General features: G+C 49.4%; 1 protein-coding gene across 1 annotated transcript in view; it reads left to right on the top strand.

The window, feature by feature from the left end:
- The window catches only part of COL4A4 (collagen type IV alpha 4 chain), a 131,526-nt gene extending 104,571 nt beyond the window's left edge, over positions 1-26,955 (top strand). The window contains exons 37-47 of the mRNA XM_056121365.1: positions 4,631-4,702; positions 6,349-6,477; positions 6,566-6,679; positions 8,450-8,605; positions 11,106-11,213; positions 12,393-12,401; positions 15,311-15,436; positions 17,739-17,855; positions 21,607-21,795; positions 25,053-25,339; positions 26,692-26,955. Coding sequence (XP_055977340.1) covers positions 4,631-4,702; positions 6,349-6,477; positions 6,566-6,679; positions 8,450-8,605; positions 11,106-11,213; positions 12,393-12,401; positions 15,311-15,436; positions 17,739-17,855; positions 21,607-21,795; positions 25,053-25,339; positions 26,692-26,955 — 1,571 coding nt within the window. The remainder of the gene's footprint in view (positions 1-4,630; positions 4,703-6,348; positions 6,478-6,565; positions 6,680-8,449; positions 8,606-11,105; positions 11,214-12,392; positions 12,402-15,310; positions 15,437-17,738; positions 17,856-21,606; positions 21,796-25,052; positions 25,340-26,691) is intronic.
- Positions 26,956-27,173: the final 218 nt, after the last annotated feature.

Genomic DNA, 27,173 nt, shown 5'->3' with positions numbered 1-27,173 from the left:
TCTGCAGCTTCAGCTGCAGTGTGCTTCCTGGCCACACAGAGGCGCTGTTGCACTGCAAACTGTCGCCTGGACCCTGCATTTCAACCCCCCCACCCCCACCCCACCTCCCACGCACCAGGACTTCAAAACAAAACTGTGAAACCCGTGGCTAAAAAATGTAAACGCCTACAATAGAAATCCATTGTTGCAGTGTATCATGCTGATCGAAAAATGAATCACCCTCCAGCAGAAACGCTTTGAACTGAGAAGCTAAATATTTGAAGTATGTTCTGAATAAGTCAAGGAGACTATTGATCTTGTTTGAACAAACCGGCCGCTGAACTGAGCTGTTTGCTCTGCTCCCACAGGCCATATGGATTCCGAGCCCGGCCCGTGTTGTGTCCGACTTAAACTTTCATTTGAATGTGGGCTTTAATAAAAAAAAAAAATGGCTTGATGCCTAGATGTGAGTGTCTAAGTGTACAGCCCCTCACCCCTAAAGGAGACACTCAGTCCCCAGCTGAGTCTCCATGTAAGATCATGGGGATCTTAAGAGAGCTCTGTAGCATGATGAGAAGTGTCAAGAATGGGTAAGTGAGTTATTTTGATTGTTGCCAAGTAAAGTGTTTTCCTGAGAACAAAAGCATCAGGAATGGGCTGGAGCGATAGTACAGCAGGTAAGGCATTTGCCTTGTGCATGGCTAACCCCGGTTCGATCCCCGGCATCCCATATGGTCTCCCCAGCACCGCCAGGAGTTATCCCTGAGCATCACTGGGTGTCACCCCCGAAAAAAAAAAGCAATAAATAAATAATTAAAAAGAAGAATTGGCATCAAAACTTTAAAAAACAACAACAACAAAAAAGCATCAGGAACTGTCTCTGGGATCAGAAAAATGCCAGGTTTGAGCTAAGAGCATCACAGAGTTGCTCTCCCAGCTTTCCACCCCTGGAGTCCGGAGAGGTCTTCCCCTCCCATTCCTTGCCCCTGCACTTCCCCTCCTGAGGAAATTGCCGTTTGTTCCGTCAAGTCAGGGTTTCTGTCTCCCTCAGCTGAGCCTGTCACTAGATCTGCCTCTAGCTCTACATGGGGCTGAAGCTTTGAGACAGCGAAGATGATGTTTATGCTCTCTTGGCTTTCCTTGGCAGACGTTCAAGACTCCTTGGAATGAGAAGTTCAATTTGCAATCTTATTTCAGAAGTTATTCTGATCAGGGTTGGATACAGTCCCTTCAGGAGGGAGCATCACCTGGATCTCTCGCACCCATATTGGCTCTGATGTCCAGGTGACCAGTTGTCCCGGTTGGCCTGGGACTGAGGAAGTATCTCAGGATGGGACGCATTCCATGCTAGACTTGGAAGTGCCCCAAAGAGGAACAAGCGGGCCATAGTATTAAACATAGGATAAAAGGCCTCCAGGGAGAGAGAGATTGCAAAGAACAATTTTCCAGTCTTTACAACAAAAGCGATAGCACAGCGGTAGGGCGTTTGCCTTGCACATGGCTGACCCCGCTGACCCAGGTTCGATTCCTCCACCCCTCTCAGAGAGCCCGGCAAGCTACCAAGAGTATCTTGCCCACATGGCAAACCTGGCAAGCTACCTGTGATGTATTCCATATGCCAAACACAGTAACAACAAGTCTCACAATGGAGACGTTACTGGGCCCACTCGAGCAAATGGATGAACAACAGGAGGACAGTGCTACAGTGCTACAACGAAAGAAGTTCTTCAAACTAGGATCCAATCAAGGAATCCTGTTAGTTGGAAGCTAGCTGGGGCCGGGTGGAGGCTGGGGGGGGGGGGGGGGGGGGGGGGGGCGAAGGAATGAGATTCTCTGGCTGGAGGGGGCAGTGCCCTAACCTGTGAGCCTGGGGGTGCACCCTGGAACCCTCTCAAGTGAGGGTTGTTGAGGGGAGGATGGACCTCAGAAGTGAATAAAACATCCTCATTACCAAGAATGTGCTTTGTCAGCCTAATGGCCTCATCTGCACTGTCTATATTTTATGCATGAACAACTTTCTGATTTAGAGATGGGATTGATAAAAAGCTTTCAGTGGAAAGGGGTGGGGTGGGGTGGGGGTGGGGGATATCACCCTGTAAACCCTACCCAGATGTAGCTGCATTCAATTTAGAAAGATAACACTGGGTCAGGCCAGGGTCAGTCAGTTCAACAATGGTGAGCGACTGGAACCGGGAAAAGCCAGGGTCTGGGCATATGGTGAGACCAGGGAGAACTGGCAGCAGCGGAGACTGTCCACCCCCAACCAAGCCCCCCACGCCATCAATCTTGGTGGCTTAAGCTGGAGATCAAAACCACTGAAATAACAAAGTGGTCTCAAAAAATTTATCACCATTCCGGGATAGATTGTAATAAATATCTAGACTTGGCTGATAAAGAAGGTCTGTGTGTTCTTTTGGTGCAAACTTGAAACACTGCCACATAAATAAGAAAGAAGATTGGAAAATAAACTAAGCCAGAATTATTATTTCGTTTTAAATTAAGTGGTTAGGAAATAATGCTTTAGAGAAAATAAGGGTGCCTTCCTAGTTGTGCAAATAGAGCCCATTAGCACCAATCTAAGTTTAGATTTTAAAAATAGAGTAACTCTCTGTTGCGTGGACTCATTATATATAAAATGGAACCAATTAACTGTTACATCTTCTAATAAGAAGTCCACAGAGAATGTGCTTAATGAATAGATAATAATTAGCACTTGAATTATTTATATACCAATGGATACTTCGAATTCCTCAAATCTTGTTCACCCTGTAAATCCATCAAAGGAAGTGGTGGCATGGAATCAGAAATTGTAGCACGCTTTTGTAATAACCTTCCCGGCTTCACTTCAAGCCTCCCCATCACCATTCCCCCTCTTCTCTATTTTGGGTGGGACAGAGTTGGACCACACCTTGTCTCCTTGAAAATCTAGTGCTCTAGACTGAGGCCTGTCTCTGTGCTCAGGAATCACTTCCAGTGATGCTTAGGGCCTATATTCAGTGTCAGGGGTGGGCCCAGGGCCAGCAACATACATGGCAAGCAACTTACCTGGCTGTGCTTTCTCTCTGGACACTCCCCCCTAACCTCACTTTTCCACTCTTTCACACATCCATATACTCATTTCACATTTATTGGACACCTCATGTGTGGCAGGAGGGACGCTACATGGGACCTGGAAAGACCAATTCGAAGGACCTAGTCTTTCAGTTAATTAATGTACCAGAAGGCAACCAGTCATCCAAAGGCAAGATAGGGGTGGAACATGGGAAAGGGACCTCTTTAGGATTTGGAGGGAACTCTCTGTAGTGCTTGGTAGAGGAGGGACACTTTCTGGTCCTAAATTCTGAGAGGAACGAGGTCCTAAAATGAGTGAAGGGCTATCTGTATACTGAGCGAGTTTATCCTGGGCTGGGAAGGAAGCCCAGTCTATCCTATATTGGATAGGATATTCCTTAGCATTCGAGGCTGATTACTAGGCTTGACCAGGGGCTTAGAAGTTTCCTTCCTTTAAACCAAACCTTGGGACAAGACTATATGAAGGGCCCAGGGGAGGCCTCGGTGCCCAGGAGATATTTTATACATATTAGTTGTCTCACTGCTTTCCTTCCTATCACCTGCCTTTCCCTCCCTCTGTCTTCTCCTTGAAAATTTAAATATTCACATATTGTAAATATTATATTAATAAAAATAAGTATAAAATATTATATTAATAAAGATAATCTTTAATTAAATACAGTCAGTTAAATGGTGTGCCATTCTAACACAAATTTTGTGTTATAATATGCTGTATGTTACAATACTACGCTGTTTTAGTATTACCAGTAGTTATATAATCTATCTATAATTTTAATTCTATGGACTTCTTGGTGTTCAATGTCAAGCTTGGTTGATAGATGTTACCCTGAAGAAACTATGCTGATGTCTGACAGACTCAGAGAAGTAATCGGTGAGCTCCTCTCTAATGACAGATTGGAGATTATTACAAAATACAGTTCTTTTCCTGAAAGAGGCAACAAAATAGTTTACTTTGAAAGTTATTACCAAGTAATATCTGTGGATAAAACTTGACCTGAACCCATTTCCTCCCCCCACCATACTCAAAATTATCAGAAATAGATAAGGAGATAAAGGTGTGGCATACCATAGACCCCACCCCTCCCTTTTGTCTTCCTACACTGACCTACCTGACCAGATCCTCAAGAAATCAGAAATCAGCCAATGTGACCGCTTGCCTAGATCCTGAAGCTAGAGGGAAAGGGTCTGGGCCATGCTCCTGTTGAATCTGCGTCTTCATTTAGGGTGATTTTACCATTAAAAATTCGAAGGTCACTTTCCACACCCAGACTCAGTAATTATAAGCTGGTGAGGATTTCTGCAGTAGGCTGGAAGGAGAGATCTTGGGGGCAGACTCATACCCAACAGTGGTGCTTTCAAGTCAAAGAAAAGTATGTTGAACAGCCAACCCACAAAGGCGTTGAGAATAACCCATGCCTTGGAATTTCTCTGGGGACCACAAGCTCGTGATATCCCCTCAAGACCTCGGTGGCCTCCACAGCCCGCCCTCCTCTGGGCAACACCTGTGACTAGGGGCCAGGACTCTGCCAGTCAGTTCTTCCTTCCTTCTTATGTGTCACAAGCTTGTGATATGTTTCAGGTCCCACTGGATCACCAGGTCGGAACGGCTTGCATGGCTTAAAGGGCCAGAAAGGATCCAAAGGTGCTTCAGGTAAGAAAAAATCCTACTTGTGAGAGATTCAGGGCCAGTGGGACCGTGCTACCTCTGGTAGGTGCTGTTTCCCAGATTCAGCCCTAAGAACTAGCCGAGAGATGTGACATTTGGGGACAATTCTTTGGTGCTGAAGATGCCTTATTTTATTTTATTTTTTAAATGTGTTTCCAAGGCAGAGTTTCATCTAAGGAGCTAGAATAGGGGTCACAGAGCTGGCCTTGCATGTGGCTGACCTTACTTTGATCCTTGGCACTTCATATGGTCCCTTGAGCACCACCAAGAGTGATCCCTGAGCACAGAGACAGGAGTAATCCCTGAGCACCACCCATGGGTATGCCCACCCTCCCCAAATAAAAGAAGGCATGTGGTTGATATTGCTTGAGACTCTCTCTACCCAAAGTACACCTGACAAATTGCTTAGGTGGAGTTCGATTTCAAAATGTTATGAATAACAAATAAAGAGCTGTGGTTTTTATTCTGGGGGGTATTGTTTTAAGTGTAGTAATGCCAAGCGTGATCGCATGGGTCTAATTAGGGCTTTTCGCATCCTTCAATAGCCTGCTGCTAAAACAAATTACCTGAATAAATTGCTGTTATTTTTTGATGGTGCGAACAGGCTCATCAACAACAGCATCTTAGCCTCTTCTATTCTTTTAATACCGCGCCCGCTGTTGGATTGCTTTCTTGGGAAAATCGCTCTCCGTCAGAGGGGGTCTCTGGGATCAGGCCCGTAGGCTGCAGGACTCACGGGCATAGCTTGAACGGGCAGTGTGAGAGACAGAGTCTTCATAAGAATGGGAAAAGCAAGAGAAAGTCAACTGTCTTCCGAGTCATAGAGTGGCCCTTCCAAATATGCTTGATAAGATGGGTAATTTCCCTCCCAGAATCTGCTGAGTGTTCCCCTTTCGGGGTGACACTCCCCACCAACTTTGCATCAAGTTCCTAACTAATTTTTTCATCCTTTCCTGGCCATTCAAGTCACCTTTTGGGTGCATCTTTCCACACTAGAGATGGGCTGGTTGCTTCTGGGGTTGTGATTTTAGTTTTTCAATTTATTTTTGTTTGTTTGGGGCCCATACCCAGCAGTGCTTTAGGGCTTACTCCTGGCTCTGTGCTCAGCAATCTCTCTTGGTGGTGCTCAGGGGGACCTTTGGGGATGCCATGGATTGAATCCAGGTTGGCCATATGCCCAATCAGGGCCTTCCTTCTGGTGCTATCTCTTAGGTCCATTAGTTGCTGTTTTAAAGAAAAGAAATTGGGGGCTCCTGGTCCCCCAAATTGTGAGAATAAATTTCTGTTCTCTAGAAGCAAAAAGAAAAATCTGGGAAGAGCCGCCAAGTCGCTGAACCCAGTGGTTAGTCAGTGTGTGGAGAGAGTAAAGAATGTGGCAAGGGGCTCAGAGAGCAGAGGAAGGGCAACTGCCTGGCACTGCCAATCCTGATTCAGCCTCTGACCCTGGATATGACCCCCGCAAACACTGCCGGTAGTGATCTTTGAGCACAGTCAGGAGTTACCCCTGAGCACTGCACAAGATCAAATCCAGACCCCAGCTCAGCAGAACCAGCCACTGCCCTGTCACTTGGCAAGTACGTGCTTTCCAGGTCACGCAAGAATTGTGTGACTAACGCTGTTTCTTCATTAAGGTCTGCATGAAATGGGCCCACCTGGCCCCCCGGGCACACCTGGGCAGAAGGGAGAGCCTGGAGATCCAGGGAGCCCCGGGATTTCTCCCCCCGGCCTCTTTGGAGAAAAAGGTCCTCCCGGTCCTCCAGGTAAGAAAGTGCACTTGTTGCTTCTCTTGGTGATGCATTGGGGTCTGCTGGGTGTAATGAGACTCATGGTTTTGTGTATCCCCCACAGGGAGCCGTGGGCCACCCGGTCCTGCGGGTGTCCCAGGGAGAGCTGCTGAAGGGGACATTCCTGATCCGGGCCCACCTGGAGATCCGGGACCTCCTGGCTCCGACGGAGCTAGAGGTACAAGCTAATTGTGTCTTTTGGGACCAGGGATGCCCTTTCCCTTAGATGCTCTGTTGGAAAAGGGCAGGGAGATGCCCTTGGTGTTTCCAGCCTTGGGAATATGGACACTGGGCTCGGTGGAGAGTGAACAGCTACAGGCTCACCTGGGTGAGCCCAGCCAGAGCTTAATCTCCTCCTGCTCCTTCTTCATGTGTCCCAGAAGTCCTCTCTCTGATGGTTCAGACTCAAGCAAGCCTTGTCCGTAGCTTGGCCATGAGGGTCTGGACAGTACCAGCAGGAAAGAACTGCAATTACTGGTGGTCTCTGGTGCCTATCACTGAAACCATTGTCTCTTGCCCTGAGGGACAGAGGCACCAGGCCTAGCAGCCAAAGAGAAGCAGAATCTCTTTGTGTGCTGCTAATGCTACTTCTGGTTTCCTTCATCACTTCCACTCTAGCCAAGACCTGATGTGACAAAGTGGGATGACTGGGGTGAGAATTGAGGGCAGCATAAAGCACAGAACAGTGAGATCTTGCTCAATGCAGACAATCCTATTTCAACTAGAGGTCTTCTAGAAGACACAGGCCCACTGTCCTTAAATTTCTAGGATCTTAGTAAGGATGGGATTCAACTATGATGTAATTCTGTTTCATACATGACGTGGAAAGATGCTTACCACTAGGAATAGAATTTCAATTTAATTCCCATGTAAAGATACTAATTTTCAAATTGAATGATAAATTTCTTTTTACCTGCTAGCTTTCACTATTACCCCATCCTATAATCTATCCGTCTACTCATTCCAGTCCACAATCTATTTAGCCATCCAGACGGCACCTAGGCAGTAGTCACATGTCCATCCACCCACCCACCCATTCACCCATCCATCCATCCACCCACCCATCCATCCACCCACCCATTCACCCATCCATCCATCCATCCATCCATCCATCATCCATGCATCCACCCACCCATCCATATACCCAGCCATCCATTCACCCACCAGCCACTCATCCATCCATCTACCTATTAATTCAACCATCCTTCCATTTATCCATCCACCAACCAACCAATCCATCCATCCACACATCCATCCATTTGCCCATCTCTCCACCCACTCATTCATCCATCCATCCATCCGCCCATCCATCCATCTGCCCATCCATTCATCCACCCTTCCATCCATCCGCCCATCTACCCATATCCACCCATCCATTCATCCACCCTTCCATCCATCCATCCATCCATCCATCCATCCACCCACCCATCCACCCACCCACCCATCTATCCATCCACCAACCCACCTACCCATCCATCCACCAACCTACCCACCCACCCACCCATCCATTCATCCGCCCTTCCATCCATCCACCCTTCCATCCATCCACCCATCCATCCACCCATTCATCCATTGATCCATTGATCCATCCACCCATCCACCCAAACCACCAACCCACACATCTGTCCACCTCTCTGTCCACCTCTCCATCCATCCCTTATGTTTTGCAGTGGTTTATCAATGTAAATAAAACTCATAAACTGCTACTTCTAACAGGAATGTCTCTGAAAGAAGGAAAACTGCTTAACTTCTTTTGCTCAAATAATTCCTAAGACTATTTGCTATTTCTCAACTGGGGCTTGATGAGGCATAATCTCTATCTCACTTCGGATGCTGTTGACATTCTTCTAATCTTCATTCTTTGCTTGCTAGCCATCAAATTGCATTCATTAATAAACTTTGACACATACTTTGCTCTTCACTGAGAGACCCTCTTCCCTCTGTTCAGGAGCCCCTGGACCTCCGGGTGCCCCCGGCACTGTTGAGCTTCTGAGAGGGGATCCCGGTGACTGTGGTCTGCCAGGGCCACCAGGTCCCCCAGGCCCACCAGGACCTCCAGGACATAAAGGCTTCCCAGGATGCGACGGAAAAGATGGTCAGAAAGGTATGGGCACAAATGGTTTCCTAGGTGAAAAAAACTCTTAATATTTTTTTTATTGTTGAATCACCCTGAGATACACGATTACAAAGTTGTTAATGATAGGGTTTCAGTCATATACTGTTCCAACACCCATCTCTTCACCAGCATACATTTCCCACCACCAATGTCCTCAGTTTCTCTCCTGCCCTCCTTCCCCCAGTCTACCTCTATGGGAGGCACTTTTCTTCTTTGTCTCTTTTTCTCTCTCTTTCCTTTTGGACATTATGATTTGCAATATAAGTACTGAAATCCGTCTGTCCCTTTACCTATTTTTTTAAATTTTTAAATTTTATTTTCACAAAGTTGTTCATGATAATTGATTACATTCAATATTTCAACCCCAGTCCCACCACCATTACACCTTCCCACTACCATTATTTCGAAGTTTCCCACCACCACTCAAGCCTGCCCCATAAGCAGATGGCATGCAGTTCTTGAGTGCTGATTTCCGACTGTCATTGTCATCGTGGTCCCATCTCTATCCTAACTGCTCTCCCCATTCTCCTTTCCCCCCCACTTATGACAGGCTTCCAATCACGGACCAATCTTTCTAGCCCTTGATACTACTGTCCTTGGGTATTACTTCACCTCAAAGCTCTGGGGCCAACACTGCCTGTTGTAATTCCTACTTCCTGTGAATAGAAATAGACAAGTTAAAATAAGAAGCACTAGTTGCTCTCCAAAAACACACAATCGTCTTCTCTCTAGATGGGAACTAAACTATCAAAATAAAATGCAGGCCATATGTTATTAAAAAACATAGTCTCTGGGATGGGGACCGGATTCAAAAGGCTGGAGTGAATGCCCTGGATGTCATAACCCCATACCATAAGCCTCTCCTGCCATAACTCTGGTCATACCCCAACACTTTCTTGACCACCCACACTCTGCTATGCCTCATTTCCAAGTCCAAGTAGTAGACATTCAGACCAACAGGACTGAAGATTGTCCCAAATGGTCTCTGGCCCTCTAAGCACTGTGGCTAGAGCAAGTTCAGAGCAGTGATTTAAGCTGTTCTCTAGCATGGAAGCTGACTGTGTTAAAGGGTGAAAAGTGACCTGCAGGTGACTTTAAGATCTAAGAGACCCAAACGTCCCTGGATGAGGAACTCAGGAAGCAAGCAGCCTGGCTGCTGTCCCAGAAGTTCCACAACCAGGAGAAGCCACGAGTAACCCCCAACAAGTGGTCTCAGCGTGGTCCTTCTTTACCCTGAATAGCCTCCAGTTGGGACACTGGGAACAGACAGACTTTTGCAGCCCCCGTGGAGCCCTGGCGGGAGCAGAGGAGGGCCCAGGAAGCTCAACCTGCAGAATTCTCCATTCATCCTTACCACTCCCCACCCCTGCACATGCACCCATTGTTCCACCTTGATCAACTTCTGGCAAGTTGATCAACTTTCCAGAAAGGATGTAGAAGAGAGAGGAGAAGAACAGGAACAGGATGTGTGAAGATGTGTCGGGAAGGAGTGAGGAAGAGGGGGGGGGAAGCTCTTGAGGCTATGAGCCATCCTGGTCCCGGAGAACAAAGCACTTTTTCCTGGTTTCCTTTTGCTTCCATGCTCATTCAAATTTTGCCCTTTTTTTTCTTTTTTAATTTTTTTTTTAATTGAGGTATGGCCAACCCGAGTTTGATTCCTCTGCCCCTCTTGGAGAGCCCGGCAAGCTACCGAGAGTGTCTCCCACACACAGCAAAGCCTGGCAAGCTGGCGTACTCGATATGCCAAACACAGTAATAAGTCTCACAATATTACTGGGTTCACTCGAGCAAATCAATGAACAATGGGAGGACAGTGACAGTGACAGTGACAGTGGTTTACACTATTGTTAGTGATGGTCTCTGGTGTACACCAGAACCCTCATCATCAGTGTGCCCACCTCCCTCCCTGAGATTCCCAATGTCCCTCCCTTCCCACCCCAGTCTCCACTTTTGTGGAAAGAGATTTCTCCAAGAAGTAGGAATGAAAATCCCACGATGTCCCAGGGGTACCTCATCTTAGTATCTATCCCCCAAACACACACACACACACACACACACACACACACACACATACACACACACAGACAAACATTCATTCAGAAGCACATGTGCACATCTGTGTGTTCATCTCAGCATTAAGTACAAGACCCAAGTTGCAAAACCAACCAACTAGGAAGAAATGGACCAAGTTGTTGCATCTCTAGACACAATGGAAAACTATGCAGCTCTAAGAAATAGCTGAAACATGGCACTGGCTGCGATGTGGAGGAGCCAGAGGATGTCATGCACTTACTTGAGCTCTACTTCCTTATTAGCATGCTTCCTCCAGATGGAGGGAGTCTCAGTGGACAGAAGGATGGGGGATGTCACCTAGGTCTTGAGGCTGATGCATGTGTAGGGGTGACCATCAGTGTTCAGCTCCTCCTCAACCCACCTTGTCTTTCTGTGTCTCCTTCCCAGGTGCCTTATTGTCATATGTTCCTTTTAGGTCCTATGGGATTTCCAGGGCCACAAGGACCACCTGGGCTTCCGGGGTCACCAGGAGAGAAGGGTTTGCCTGGAATCCCTGGTTGTCCAGGGCCCCCTGGTCCCCCAGGTAAGTTTCTATACATCTCTACATGGCAATTTGTTCAAGCATGAGTTTGGGAGGGCATCTCCCAGAAAGCCACGACATTATCTCAAATGACTAGGATCTCCTGAGATCCCTCTACCTAGTGTTGGGATTTAGGGGCTGGGTATGTGGGGCGAAGTACAAAGATTAAAGCTCTTGAACCTCCCCATTTGTCACCACGGAAGCCCCCTCTGCATTGCTTGGGATCCTCTGTCTGCATCCCAAGAAAAAGATTATATTTATTTCAGGCACACTACCAAGTCTTGTGTTTGGTAAGCAAATATTTACTGTCTGATCACATAAGTCTGAACATGAGGAGTTGATTTTACCAAATATCTCTAAAGTAAGTAACTCGGTGTTTTCTCCCACGAGAAGCCAAGGCTGGTCCAGTTATTGTATCTGAGGATTGTCTGCTCAGTTCCTGTCCCTGGATTCCCACTGATTTCCCCAGATGTTTTATTCAACATTTTCTGTAAAAGGATATTTGTTCCTAGGACAGAGAAAGGCTGTTTAACCCAAGCTCGGTACATAACACAGCTCCATCTCAGGGGGAGAGTCAGCCGGGGCTGAGCTGGAAGGAGAGACAGACACATGTGTCTGAGAGGACAGAAACAATCTATCTCAGCATTGATCCTAAATCTATATGATGGCAATGTGGTGTCCATTTGGAATAGGTGACAATCTCATAGATGAACCCCTAGTCCAAACCAATAACTGCACTGCTCTAGCCTGGGACAGAGCACAGTCTAACAAAGGTTTACACTTTGGTTTGTCGTCTATTTCCCTTCTCTCCAGCACCTATAAAACTTGGCAAAATAACATGGAATTCTCAGAATTCTTCCAATCGAATAGAACCCCTACATATGTTGTATTATTTTTAGGGCATATTTTTCTACCCCATTAAAATTCTATATTGTACAGGTGAGTTTCGTTTCCAGTCTTGTTATGGTAACTCTGTCCCTAAATCATCATGGCTCCCATCAGCAATATTCATGCTGACTTTTTATGTAAATAAGGTGCTGTCATCCTGCATGTCCCTGAAGCGCTCCTCAAATGATTATGGATGTTCTCAAATGATCTCTTTCGCTTTTGTCCTAACTGACAAATTTGACATCTCTTTCCTCCCTATGAATATCGTGTGGCTTTGGATCTGAATCTCTTCAGGTTCCAAAGGTAAGTATTGCTATTACATAAATTATTTCCTCTAATTCTGATTTCCAGCCACTTCCACTCTTGCCTTTTTGTCTTGTGAGCTCCGCTTGGTTACATTTTGGTCGTCGGGGTGCTGTAATTATATTAGGTTGTAATGCCATCGCTTCCTCTTTACAGATATAGTAACCCCATATTAGAGTGTCCTAATGCAGAGCCTCATTATAGGTTGTCAAGGCGGCCTAGCTGCTCCGTTATGTAATTTCAATTCAAGCCTGGAGTATGAGTGCTTTCTCTGTCAAATGGTACAGCACACACCCATGTACATTTCTTTTATAAGTCCTACACTATAAATACATAGGACATCCCTAAAATAAGCAGTATCAACCCCTGAAAAGATGGGATCTTAAAACCCAGTAAGGAGGCGCAACAAATGTTTTCCATCATACCCCAAGTCCATTTTCAGGGAGCAAATTTCTTTGTGTGTTCAAAAGAAAATGCTATTAGTCTTTTTTAACTCGGTATTCACTTACACTTCTATCACGCAAAAGCAACATATTATTTTGTGTCTGGCATTTTCAGTGAGGATAAAGGGAATTTCTCTAAAAGGAGAAAAAGGAAAGAGTGTGCCTTCTTACATTTATTCTTTCCAGGCATGTGTGATTAACCCTACAGGAAGTGGCCCTGAGCACAAATACTATATTTTATTTCGGGGGGGAGGGGGTGGTCTTAGAACCTCAGCTCTCCCTATCAGTTTCTGGTTTATTAAAGAGTATTTAAAAAAATCAGAATTTGGAAAAAATATCCTACTATCTAAAAATTTGCATTAAAAAATTCAAGTTCGGTATTTGCTGAGTTTTTGCCTTAATCCTTTTAGTGCATCTCTAATGATGCACTAATTGGAATGAACTCATTCCAATGCTAAATAAGATACCCCAGTGTTATACCTCCCCCTCCCATTTCCTCCTCTTCCTCCTACCACCACTGGTAAATTTCCACAGTAATACACCAGATTATTGAGGGGGAAATGGAAAAATATTGACATGCATCTCTCTCAAGTCACCCAGGGTAGAAGTTTTACACGAAATTGCACATATTGTAAAAAGATATTCAACTCTGCAGTGCTTGGATTTTATACAATGTTTATCGGGGGGTTAAGTTCCAACTGCTTATAAGGAATTCAGGTCAGTTTTATATAGGCAAATCTGCTCTTACTGTTTATGTATCATTTTTGTTGTAGTTGGGGTCCTTCAAACAAAAAGCTTAGGTGTGATTAAAATTTTTTTGCACATTTGTATGAGTTTTAAGGCTAAGAAGTCATGTTTTACATAAAATTGCATTTTGTAAAATTTATCTCACAGATACTGAGAGTTCTTCATGCAGTCGGTATGAAAATTAAGAGCAGAGGGCTGCAACCAGGTGACTGGAGTTTAGCATAGGCGGCTGTGATAGTCCTGTGATCTTAGATGTATCCATTACCTGAGTGGAATCACCTGTAACTTTCTTCTGAAAGTTACAGCACATACAGCATTGGAGGGAGCACTTTGTGAGGAGCTCTTAGCACAGGGCCTGCTACGTAATGGAGCAGTCAATCAAAGCAATTCAACTCGTTGCTATTGGTTCAGTTCAATTCAATCACTTCCATTAATGTTTCTCATCTGCTTAGTGTTATCATTTCTCTTCCCGGGGTGATCCCAGTCAGGTGACTGAATGAAGCATTAGAAGAAGAAAAAAAATGTTGTTGTTGTTGTTGTTTTCCTTTTGGGGTCACACCTGGCGATGCACAGGGGTTACTCCTGGCTCTGTGCTCAGGAATTACCTCTGGTGGTGCTCAGGGGACCATATGGGATGCTGGGAATCGAACCCAGTTGGCCTCGTGAACGCCCTACCTGCTGTACTATCACTCCAGCCCCCAAGAAAAAATGTCTTAGAGATGCAAACGCAACCAAGTGAAGTGTCAAACTTTTAGAGCAGTGGTTCTCAGCATGAAGTCCTAGGTCAGCCCATGAGCCTATTACCTGGCAACACGTAAGGCTGAGGGCTTCGAGGTTTTGATAAACTGGTTCTCACGTGCTACGGTCAGAGTTCCAACTTCCTAGGATGATACTTCCCAGCCCTGACTGACTGTGAAAACAGCTAGAGAATATAAAAAGTGGCTGAAGTCAGATTCTCATTCCCCTGCAATTCCTATCCTTTACATCTAAGCAGGAATCCTGGTACCAGTTAATTCCCAAAAGCTCCAGCTGGATTCACTGGATTGGATTGAGGGCACTGCCCAGGCGGTAACTTAGACCATTAGCCAGTATTTTGGGGGCTCGGGCATCAGATTATTTTTATGATGCTCATGGAGAATTTTGACATGCACTCAGTTTGGAAAAAAATCGTTTTCAGATCTCTGGCAACCCTGAAATTCTCTCTCTTTGAGCAACAGACACTGTGCAAAAGAAAATGTAGAGTAACAAACTAGAGGGACAATAAGCTGAGCATTAGAAACCGACCGGCATCCCTTTCTCTGCCAGCAAGAGTGGCCCAAAGGTGGGAACCCTTGTTGAAATGACTAAATAATCCTGCTTCAGCCTGCCTCTCCTGTCTCACACTTATTTTGCTTCCTCTAAATTACCATTCACACATTCATTCATTCATTCCTCTAACAAGATCCTTCCTGAAAGTTTTTCATTCATCTCATGGTGAATAAAAATTCTGCCATTCACACATTCATTCATTCATTCATTCATTCCTCTAACAAGATCCTTCCTGAAAGTTTTTCATTCACCTCATGGTGAATAAAAATTCTGCCTTCATGGCACTGACACTGGACTCTTGAAGAATCTTGAACATGTTCAGCATCGTTAAGAATCCCAGAGAAGGAAGAAGGAGATTGTCCATTCATGGAAGCAAACCTATCACTGTATAAGTTGAGGTTTCAATTTCAGGTGAACGTGGACCACCTGCAGACTTGGATTCCTGCCCCCGAATTCCAGGGCTTCCTGGGGTACCGGGCCCAAGAGGACCAGAAGGAGCCATGGGACCCCCTGGCACAAGAGGCCCCCCAGGACCAGGTACAAGTCTCATGCTGATGTTCATTCTTTGTATCCTATGTCACTGAATTGAAACTCTACTGGTTGTGCCATTGTAGAGTTTTCAAAGAGAGGCTAAAAAGTCTTTCATCCTAGTGGGGATAAAGCGATGAAAATCTTCCTCTTCCATAGCGTTTTCCACGCTTCCCCGAAGGTTTCATGCCTTAACTGAATCAACACATCCCTTCTACTTCTGTGTTAAACTCTATTGAAATCCTTTCTATTTGGGCTACGTTGGGATTTGAGGTTTTGAAACCTCTTAGGACAACAGAGTAGATGTTCTATTCATAGTGGTTAATAGCTGTTGACTGGCTCTTAAGTGAACAACAATTGCCTTGGCTCAGTGGAGCAGAAACAGCTCGCAAGAAGGAAAGAGGAGATGTATTTATTGCGTGGAGGAGGGGGAGGAAAAGGGGGTTCCTACTAAATGATGCCAGTGGCACTGATGCCCCTCTAACCAACCCCTGTCTGATTCCTTCATGGGCTGCCTGACAGGGGGCCTATGTAAGACTGTAAGTCAAACGATTCTCTAAACAAGAATTCTCCAGTTTGTGTTCTCTGTGCCTATCCCCGCTGCCTCTGGTTCTTTGTACTTAGAGAAGGAGCCCCGGGTTAGAGGACAGCCACCCCAGTGGTCAGTGCCCCTGACCCTGCATTCCATGAGTGCAAATGATTTTCAGGGACCAGAGTCCATTGGCTGTCCCTTTTCCTCCACAGCTCAGTGGTGGCTTGCTTCCTGTTGTTGTTGGCTAAGCGGGAGTCGAACTAAATTTGTCACCACTTGTTTCCTCAAACCCAAGTCGCTAAGGGTGAGCCGTGCTCCCGATGGTGGAATCTGAGTGGTTTCTGCACGCCCATGAAGCATGGATCAGGCCACACAATGCTGATGTCCACTCTCGTCTTTACCACAAGGGCTTAGCTTTTGCCATTCACTCATGTCCCTCAGTTCTGCCACTTTGCCTTCTCGATGGCTCCCAAGTCAAGGCTTCCTGGGTGGACCCCAGCAGTAGGGTCCACCTTGAAGAGCTGTGCAGGAGAGTGAGTGTGTGGGACTCACTTGAGCGAATGCTTTGAATACACAGGTGATCTCTAGCTAATTCTGGCAGAGAGAGGGGGAGAGAGGAGCTGATGGAGAGACTGGGGGGAGAGTGATAAGAGAGGGAGAGAGGAGGAGGAGGAGGGACCACAAAGAGATGGGAGAATATAAAGGGCTAGAGGATAGAAGAGAGGGGAAGCAAGAGGATACAGAAGAAAGGATAGTAGATGAAGAGGGATGGAGATTACTAGACAGCAGTGGGGAAATTAGCGCCTTGAGAGGAGGAGGAAGGGGAACAGGTGGAAGGACCAAGGGAGAGATGAGAGATTAGATACTGAGATGCAAGATTCATGCAGGAGAGAAAAGGGTGAGAGAGATGGGGGAGAAGGGGGGAGGGAGAGAGAGAGGAGCAAGACATAGAGAAAGAGTTAGAGCATACAAGATGAAGAGAGGTAGATACTTGAGAAAGAGGAGGAGGAGGAGGAGAGGGAGAGAGAGAGAGAGAGAGAGAGAGAGAGAGAGAGAGAGAGAGAGAGAGAGAGAAAGGACCATGCCCTGCTCTGACCCAAGGGTGCTGTGCAGGTTCCACGCTGGCCTCACAGTGTGTGCACAGGGACCTTCCAGCCTCTGTGCAATGCTGTCCAAAAGCAGGTGCTGGTGACTGTCAGTGCTCCCTTCCCGTGAGGGCACCTTGAGATAGCTGGGCCCCAATTTTATCAGGATGGCCTGGCATCTATGAACCCCTTGGCAACTCACAGTCCTGCAACATGCAAGAACAGCATTCATTTTATTATGATTTTTAATCACTTAAAAATGTGTAAAAATCACTGCCCTTGCCCCAAACTTTATTTGGCTCCCAACTGCATTTAACAAATTCAGTACACTCCTCCACTCTGGCTTCAAAGATGTTGGATTCTAGAAACCATCTGAGTTCACGCAACCCCAAATCTCCAACATATGGGAACATTCTCACTGAGCACGTTTGGGTGTGGTCACGTGCCCCTGCCCATGACCCCATGGCCACGCTGAGCCGGGGACAGTACTCCTGGTGCTCTGCCCGCCTCCCCACCCCCACCCCCCCGCCGCCAAGGGGCTGGAACTCAGGCAGCATCATGCCCCTGGGTGGGAATGGGCAGGGATGGTGGAGATGAGAATCCCTGGCCAGCTGGCACTTGGGGTTCTCCTGGGCCTTTGGGGTGCTGGCAGACTCGAGCTGTTTCCCCATGGCCATCCTCACCTTCCATGCAGGGTGCAAAGGGGAGCCGGGCCTGGATGGCAGGAGGGGCGAGGACGGCATCCCTGGCTCTCCCGGGCCTCCAGGACGCCCAGGGGACCATGGCGAGATGGGCTTCCCTGGACCAGCAGGTAAGTGAGTCGCTTCGAGTAGGCCAGTGCAGCATCCCTGGGTGCCTCCAGCCCAGCCAGGGTTCAGTCTTGATGCCAAGTCAGCAGATCCAAGGGAGACGGGAGGACCAGGAGCCCTGTGGGTCCCCCTGCCATGCTCTGACATGCTCCATCTGCTACCACAGGGTCCAGGCCGCTGGGTTGCTCTCTTCCTGAAGCAGCTGAGCCCCAGGGCACCAGCAGTAGCAGTGCTGTTGGGGGGAGGGGTGCTCACCTGCTACAAGCAGGGAGCGGGAGAATCCCTGGGCCCCTGAGTCCCTTCATCTTAGCCTATGGCCTTCAGAAAATCCAGAAGTAGGAGGGCGTGTGTGTGTGTCCTCATGCATGTGTGTATGTGCACATGTGTGTATGCATGTGTGTGCATGGCCATGCATGTGTAAGTGCGTGTGTGTATGTGTGTGCATGTCCGCGTGTGTGCACATGTGCGTTCATGCGTGTGCGCGTATGTGTGTGCATTGTGCATGTGTGCATGCATGTGTGCATGTGTGCATGCATGTGTGCGCATGTGTGAGCATGTGTGTGCATGTGTGTGCGCATGTGTGCGCGTGTGTGTGTGCATGCCTGTGTGTGCATGCCTGTGTATGCATGCTTGTATGTATGCTTGTGTGCATGCACGTGTGTGCATGTGCATGTGTGTGCACATGTGTGTATGCATGTATGTGCATGTCCATGCATGTGTAGGTGCATGTGTGCATGTGCACGTGTGTGCACCTGTGTGTGTGCAAGTGCATGTGTGCACATGTGCGTGTGTGCATATGTGTGTGCGTATGTGTACGTGAGTGCATGTGTGTGTGCGTGCACGTGTGCATGCCTGTGTGTGCATGTGTGTGTGCATGCTTGTGTGTATGCTTGTGTGCGTGCATATGCATATGTGTGCGTGTGTGTGTGCATGTGTATGTGTGTGTGTGAGTGTGCGTGTGTGTGTCCATATTCTGTGGGTCTCTGTGACTCTGTGGCTGGGGGGGGTCTCTGCTGGAGGGGCTGGGACAGCCACCCTCGGTGCTGAGGGCCAAGCCCCATCCTCCCGGCTGTGCTCAAGCTGCTCAGCTGAGATTCTTCTTTTTCTTTCATTCTTTAATTTGAGGGGCCAGGGGCACACTTGGCAGTGCTCAGAGCTTACTCCTGGCTCTGTGCTCCAGGATCTCTCCTGGAGGGACCCTCAAGGGTGCCAGGGATGGAATCTGGGTCCGCCATGGCTACAGCAAGTACCATCCCCCTGTCTCAGCTCTCAAAGACTTTCTAAGGGAACTTGAATGCAAAGCTGAGACTCCTCAGAACTGACTGACATTTGAGATTGGGGGCACCGGCCCTTGTGGTAGGCACTGGGGACCCAAAGATCCCACAACACGCTCTCTTCTTGGGAAATTTACCATGCAGCATTGGGGAAGGGGCAGTGAGGAGGGTTGGAGATCTGGAGAGGGGTAGCCCCCCGCAGCTGTGGCTCAGGCCAAAAGGGATGGCCCTAGAGCAGAGTACACAGTACAGCTGGAGCATGGCTAAGTTTGATCCCCCGCATTAGTTCCTGCCTCATAGCACTGCTTGGGTGTGCGGCCCCTGTGGTACCTGAGCCCCACGGCCAGGAATGACCCCCGACATCCAGGTACTGCAGGGTGTGACCCCTATAAAAAATAACAAAGAAAGGCCAGAGTGATAGTGCAGCAAGTAGGGTGCTTTCCTTACACCCAGCTGACCCGTGTTCAATCCCCGGCATCCTACTTGGTCTCCCAAGCTCACCAGGATTCCTGAGCACCATCAGCTGTGGTCCCAGAAGGTAACCAGGGTGTTGAATAAAGAAAGCAGCAGTTCAGCCTCTGCCTTTGGTTTCTGGGAAGAAATGCGGGGTCCTGTTCCCATGCTCTGCTCTGTGAGTCCCAGATCCTAGCTCGAGAACTGCAGGTCCCACGGAATGTGTGGTCCCAAGTCAGGCCCCAGTTAGCACCATGGACACGAGGTCAAGTGCATTTGTTCAGTGTTTGGCAGCTTTCAGGGCTCAGGCCAGCAGAAACTCTGGATTGCAAGTCAGACTTCAGGGCCAGAGCGATGATAATCTAGCGGTAAGGATATTTGCTTGGCGCGCAGCAGACCCAGTTTCAATCCCTGGCATCCCACATGGTCTCTTGAGCACTGCCAGGAGTAATTCCTGAGCGTGGAGCCAGGCGTAACCTGAGCATTGCCGGATGTGATCCAAAATCAGAAACAAAACACAAAGTTAGACTGTGTCTCTTGGTTTGGTTTTATTAGGGAGGCTACCTCCTGAGTGGTGCCTGGGGGCTACTTTCAGGCCACTGCTCAGGGGCTATTTCTGGTGGTGCTCGAGGGACCAGGTGGTGCCAAGGCTTGAACCCCAGGATCCTACATGCAAAACCTGCACTTAGCCCATGGAGCCATCTCCCCAGAACCCAAGTCAAATTTCACTTCCTTCTCTTGCTGTTGACTACAAGATGGCCTTAGGCCTTCCCCTCAGAGATGTCACAGGAGACAGATCCTGCTGGCCTTGGGAACAACTGTTCACTGGCTACCTGTCCATCAACTGTCCACTGGTTACCTGCCCATCAACTGTCCCCTGGCTACCTGCCTCCACAATGGCTACTTGTCCATCAACTCTCCATTGATGGACTTGTCCATCAGGATGCCAGGCTGGCCTTCACCTGCCCACCTGGTCAAACGTGTACAGGTCCTTGAATGGAGCTGCCTGGTCCTTGAACAGTCCTTGAACGGAGCTGCCAGATTCCTGAACCTGGGGCTGCCGGCGTGTCCCAAGTCCCTGGGTTCAATCTGACATTACCGGTGCCTGCACCCTCTCTGCCAGCTGTGCCCCTCCCCTCCAAAACAGGGCAGAAGCCAGAGCAGTTTGGGATAGGCAGAAAGGCCCTTTGGTCATGAGCCCTAGTGAGTGGGCTCCATTCCGAGGGAGACAACGTGGGCAGAGCACCCCCGGGTGGGGGGCGGGGGAGTGGACGGTGAGATGGGAAACCATCCCTGTTCTGGTGCTTTCTTTGGGCAGATGCCACAATGACTAGACCTTCTCCCTCTGTTCACTCTTCCTCCTTCTCCCAGGGACTACTACACTCAGGGAGACAGGGACGCGGGCTCATTTCTGCTTTCATGTCTGTATTTATTCGGGGGTGGGCACCACACACGACTGTGCTCAGGGCTTCCTCCTGGCAGGCTCTGAGACCAGATGCCAGGATAGAACCTGGGCTGCTTGTGTGTAAGGCACGCACCTTACCCCTCTTTCCGGCCCTAGAGGAGATGCACCCTGAAGCTCTAGCAGGAGCATGAACCCCTTCCTGCTGACTTCTGTGGGCGCTGGTGTGCCACCGGGATGGGGTGTTCCTGTGAGCACCCCCGAATATGCTGCTCTGTTCCATGAGCACATGCCACAGCACAGCGTCTTTCTTTCTTTCTTTCTTTCTTTCTTTCTTTCTTTCTTTCTTTCTTTCTTTCTTTCTCTTTCTTTCTTTTTCCAGCTTTTTGAGTTACTCCTGGTGCACAGGAGTTACTCCTGGCTCTGCATTCAGGAATTACGCCTGGTGGTGCTCAGGGAACCATATGGGATGCTGGGAATTGAACCTGGGTTGGCTGCATGCAAGGCAAACGCCCTACCTGCTGTGCTATCGCTCCAGCCCAGCACGGGATAGTTTTGTGTGGTATTGCTGACTCCACTGTGCTCCCTAAACTGTCTTCCCATCTCCCCTCTTTATTCCTCCAGGTCCTCCCGGGCCCCCTGGGGCGCCTGGGCGCCCGGGGCTCAGCGCCAAAGCCCTCGGGGGCTTCCTCCTGGTTCTGCACAGTCAGAGCGACAGAGAACCCACATGCCCAGTGGGCATGGCCCAACTCTGGGCGGGCTACAGCCTGCTGTTCCTGGAAGGGCAGGAGAAAGCTCATAACCAGGACCTCGGTAGGTGCCCAGCCAGGGCCTGTGGGAGCAAGGTTTGGGGTAATTTTTATGGGAAAGTGACAGGATGTTTCTCGGCTGGTCTTAATTTCTTTCCTCTAGTCCCCATGGCTTCCCGTTCTGTTAGTGACAGGGACCCAGGCACGTGGGGGTCCCGCCCCCTACCCTCCAACACTAGTTTCTGTTTGATTTTTTTTTTCTTTTTTGGGTCACACCCAGCGATGCTCAGGGGTTACTACTGGCTCTGCACTCAGAAATTACTCCTGGTGGTGCTCGGGGGACCATATGGGATGCTGGGACTCAAACCTGGGTCTGCCGCATGTAAGACAAATGTCCTACTCACTGTGCTATCGCTCCAGCCCTGGTTTCTGTTTGATTGTTTGGGGCAGCAGATTGTGCTCAGGGCTTACACCTGGCTCTGAGGTCAGGAATCATTATTGGCTGTGCCCAGGGATCACTCCTGGCTGAGCTCAGGGGCCCTATGTGGTGCCAGATTTCAGACCCAGGTGAGAGGGGTGTAAGGCAAACTCCCTACCCACTGGACTATCTCTCGTGGCATCTTCAATCCTTGACTTTGGCATTTTTCACTCATTGACTGATTTCTATAGTTTTTGGTTTGTACTGTCCGAAGTATTCAGGGAGTCCAGGGACCCCACCGGTGATTCACGGTCAATCTGGATGCCCAAGAATGTGTCACTACACAAACCCTACAGATCTGGGGACCTCTGGGCTTCCCAGGGTCCACCAGGTGGTGCTTGGGGGGACCCTAGGGTGCAGGACATCAGGTTTGTGTGTGGGCTAGGCATGAGCCCGAACCGCTAGACCATCATCTCTCAGGCCCCGACTCTGGATCCAGGTCAGTTCTCAGCCAAACACTATCAAATCTACAATGCTCTAAGGAGCTGAAGGTTGACCTCTGACTGCAGTTAGGATGGTCTGACTGCCAACCAGAAGGCTTTGGGAATGCCTGATGTCCCCACTGATGTCCAGGATATCTCTGACATGAATGATTGGGACTTGCCAGCAGGGACTTGAATGCTGGCACAGATGGGAACAGAGCTAGTGTGTCAGGGTGGGGGGTGGGAGGGCTTGGTCAGCACCCTGTCCAGGAGATGTCCTTCCAGGAGGCTGCCAAAGCCCTGACCAGCTCAGGTTTGTTTTTCAAATCATGCAGCTGCCTCTACTGCATGGCCCATGACATTCCTAACCGGTTCTCAGTAACAGACGGTGTCCCCTTTGGGAATAGATTTTGAGCCAGGGGGTCAAGCAAGCATCGCGTTGGACCTCTTTTTCCCAGCCAGTGGTGGGACAGTGGGCACACAGTAGGCGCGAACAGGAACGGTTGACGGCAAGTGGACTCTGGTCACTGCCCACTGGGCTTGGACCCCGTCAGTAAAGGGACTGCTGCCTCCACATCTCTCTCGGTCACCCCCTGGGGGTCAGTCTTGGTCTTGCCCCTTTCTCATTCTCTTCCTTCTCTCCTGCCGCCCTGGTCCCTGTGTGCCCCAAGTCTGTCTCCTGTCCTGGTCTGGCCAGAGTCAATATCGTAAAACTCTGCAGAATGGTTGAGCTAAAATCCAAACTCCTTAACGAGCTCAGCAAAACTCACTTCCTGGGTCTCACTGAGTCCTGGATGTGCTCTCCCTGCCTTCCCTCCAGCCATGCCTGAGAGCCTGTTCAGCTCCAACTCCCTTATCATAAAACTCTCAGGAGGGCAGAGAAATAGTGCACAGGGAGACACTTGCCTTACAGCCAGCCAACCCCATCTCAATCCCGGACACCCCATATGGCCGGACCCCTGAGCATCACCAGGAGGGTTAAGCTTTTCCCTCTAATTTTGAGAGTCGAAATTCAAATCTCAGGCCCTCTGGGCTGCTGCCTTTCCTTCAGACACACGCCTGTCCTGTCCAGGCCCGACCACATTCTCTGCCTTGGTTTCTTCCCAGAACCTCCCCAAGAGTGATGTGGAAGCAGCAGCCCAGTGAGCAGTGATAGATTCCTCTTGCCATCAATCATTCCTGTTACCTGCCAATCCCAACTAGCCCCATACCTATCCCCCAATACTGCCCCTCCATGGGACTTATTATTGATGTCGGTGGGCCCCATGGGTGGCTTATGTGTAGAGAGGAGGAGAAAGATGGTCACTTTCTCCCGATCTGCCTCTGCCACCCAGGACCCAGGGTTACTGGGTTCTCATCTTGCCTCGCCTCACAGAAAGAATTTCAGAAATAGACGAGCAGTGAAAATTACAGTTTTTATTTGGAGGTTTTGAAGGGAAGGAGGGAGAAAAAGTGGGAGAGAGTGGCAAGTAATGTGCTCAAGAGAGAACCCGAGCTTTTCCAAGGGCGGAGAGAGCCCCTACACACACCCCAGCATTAGACAGGAAAGCATGAAAGTATACATCTCAGAGGAGAGATGTGGGCGACACATGTGCTCAGCCACATGGACGCAAACAGCACATGGACTTGGGCAGCATATGCATGCCCTTCCTTTGTTCAAAGTGGCCTTTATAGGGTTTCTCCAACCTGCCCCAATGTGGGGCTTCTACTTAGATCAAAGTCTGTTGCTAGGGAGGTTGTCAGGGGGGTAGAGTTAGGAGTAGTGGTGGTCTTCTTTGAAATTCCTTTCCTGGCCTTTTGTTCCTGATGGAGCTTCTGTCAGAGGAGGGTCCAGACTCCTCAGGGTCTGTAAAAGACTGGGACCAGTTCTCCATGAGGTCAGGGCTATTATTTCCCAGGAAATTTCCTGCCTTTGCCTTGGGAGGGGTCCTTTCCTATCTACTCACCTACATCATTATAACTTTGTATTTGTGTCATTCTGCCTTTTTGCTCATTCCACTCCCCTATCCACCCCTGCAGGGGGCAGGTGGAAGCTATTTTTTTTTCTTTTTTTGGATCACACCCAGCGAGACACAGGGGTTACTCCTGGATCTGCACTCCGGAATTACTCCTGGTGGTGCTCGGGGGACCCTATGGAATGCTGGGAATTGAACCCGGGTCAGCCGCATGCTAGGCAAATTTCCTACCTGCTGTGCTATCTATGGCTCCAGCCCCACAGGTGGAAGCTTTGTAGAGACTCCGTAGCTCATTGTCCCTGCACCCCTGGCCCTTTGCTGGCCCCAGGAAGGTTCGGATGAGAGAAGCAGCAGGTTTTTCCAACATGGGAGCAACCTTTAACAGGGCCTGCCAGCGATGGGCACGGGGCAGGTGGAGACAGGCCCGGGCACGCCTTGACCCTCCATCTCCTCTCCCCACGCCCAGGGCTGGCCGGCTCCTGCCTGCCTGTGTTCAGCACACTGCCCTTCGCTTACTGCAACATCCATCAAGTGTGCCACTATGCCCGGAGGAACGACAAATCCTACTGGCTGGCCAGCGCGGGGCCCATGCCCGACACCCCACTCTCAGAGGAGGACATCCGCCCCTACATCAGCCGCTGCGCCGTGTGCGAGGCGCCCGCCCAGGCGGTGGCTGTGCATAGCCAGGACCAGACGGTGCCCCCGTGCCCAGGAGCATGGACCAGCCTCTGGACCGGCTACTCCTTCCTGATGGTGAGCGCCATCCCCCACCCCATTCCCCCCGCCCCCCCACCAACTATGAATATGTTGGTTCTATGAATATGGTTCTATGAATATGCGCAGTCAGTCAACCTGGAGGGCGACTGGTGGACTTGAGCTCTCCAATGCCCCCTCAAGCCACAGAGGGATTCCTCCTCCTCCTCCTCCTCTTCCTCTTTCTCTTCCTCCTCTTCCTCCTCTTCCTCTTCCTCCTCCTCCTCCTCTTCCTCTTCTTCCTCCTCTTCCTCTTCCTCCTCCTCCTTCCTCTTCCCCTTCCCCCTCCCCCTCCTCTTCCTCTTCCTCTTCCTCCTCCTCCTCTTCCTCTTCTTCCTCCTCTTCCTCTTCCTCCTCTTCCTCCTCTTCCTCTTCTTCCTCCTCCTCTTCCTCCTCTCCCTCCTCCTCCTCCTCCTCCTCCTCCTCCTCCTCCTCCTCTTCTTCTTCTTCTTCTTCTTCTTCTTCTTCTTCTTCTTCTTCTTCTTCTTCTTCGTCTTCTTCTTTTTTAATGATCGAACACCCATCCCTCCACCAGTGCACATTCCCCACCACCAATATCCCAGGTATATCCCCCCTTTCCCACCCTCCTCCTGCCTCCACGGCAGACATGATTCCCCGTAATCTCTCTCTACTTTGGGGTATTATGGTTTGCAACACAGACCCTGAGACGTTATCATGTTTGATCCTTTATCTACTTTCTGCACATGTCTCCCATCCCGACCGATTCCTCCAGCCATCTTTTTTTTAGTGATTCCTTCTCTATTCCAGCTGCCTTCTCCCCTTTGCTCATGAGGCAGGCTTCCAGCTATGGAGCAATCTACCTGTCCCGTGTATCTACTATCCTTATCTTTAGGACCCTTCAGCTTCTTTGTTGCTGCTTTGGGTTCTCATTTCTTGGGCAGGATTGGGGAGATAGCCCTATCTCTGTCTCGGGGTTTCGTTTCTTTGGAGGGCAGGGGGGGCGGGCATCAATTCCCCTTCCGCGGCAGGTGGGACTTGGCTCTTCCTGGACTACTTTCAGGGGGAACAAAAAGCCAAAAGTCAAGCACAGGGTGCACTCTGATTGGGCCTGGGCTTGGTGGACCCACGTCTTCACCCCAAGTCTTTAATCTGGGGACACATCTCCCCAACTCTGGGGCCCTCCTGGTCATGGTTCATTGGGAGCCTGGAGATGTTCACTGGGGTCACTCCAACGGCGCTCAGGACCCTGCAGGCCTGTCCTCAGTGAGGCTGGGAGGGGGGTTTGACCCTGTGTCGCTGGGATGGAGCTGGGGCCAGCTGCAGGCAAAGTTCATGCGTTGCCGCACCCCACCCCCAACCCAGCACCCTGACCATCTCTTGCTCCCCCGCAGCACACAGGAGCCGGGGCCCAGGGTGGCGGGCAGGCACTCATGTCCCCCGGCAGCTGCCTGGAAGACTTCAGGGTGGCCCCCTTCATCGAGTGCCAAGGCCGGCGGGGCACGTGCCACTTCTTCGCCAATGAGTACAGTTTCTGGCTGAGCACCGTCAGCGCAGATGGACAGTTTTCCTCGGCGCCATCCCCGGCCACCCTGAAGACTGGCGAGGCCCAGCGCCAGAGGGTCAGCCGGTGCCAGGTGTGCATGAGACCCAGCTAGAGGGCAGCCGGGCAGCGCCAGAAACCCTCCTGGCCGAAGCATCACATCAGTACTGGGACAGCAGGTATCAAGGTGCTCAGTTGTAAATTCTGCTTTCCCAGGAACACCCAGAGGGTACTTCTCTCCCTCCCTCTCCCTCCAGACTCCCCCCCCCCTTTTTTTTTTCAACTGGAGTTTCAGCTCCTCCAGGATGGGCGTGAGCTGACTGACTTTATTGA

This window comes from Sorex fumeus, unplaced genomic scaffold, assembly GCF_029834395.1.
Source record: "Sorex fumeus unplaced genomic scaffold, SorFum_2.1 ptg000005l, whole genome shotgun sequence".
NCBI classification, from domain to species: Eukaryota; Metazoa; Chordata; class Mammalia; order Eulipotyphla; family Soricidae; genus Sorex; species Sorex fumeus.
The sequence above is the reverse complement of the archived record's forward strand: the minus strand, read 5'-3'. Positions and strand labels throughout refer to the sequence as shown.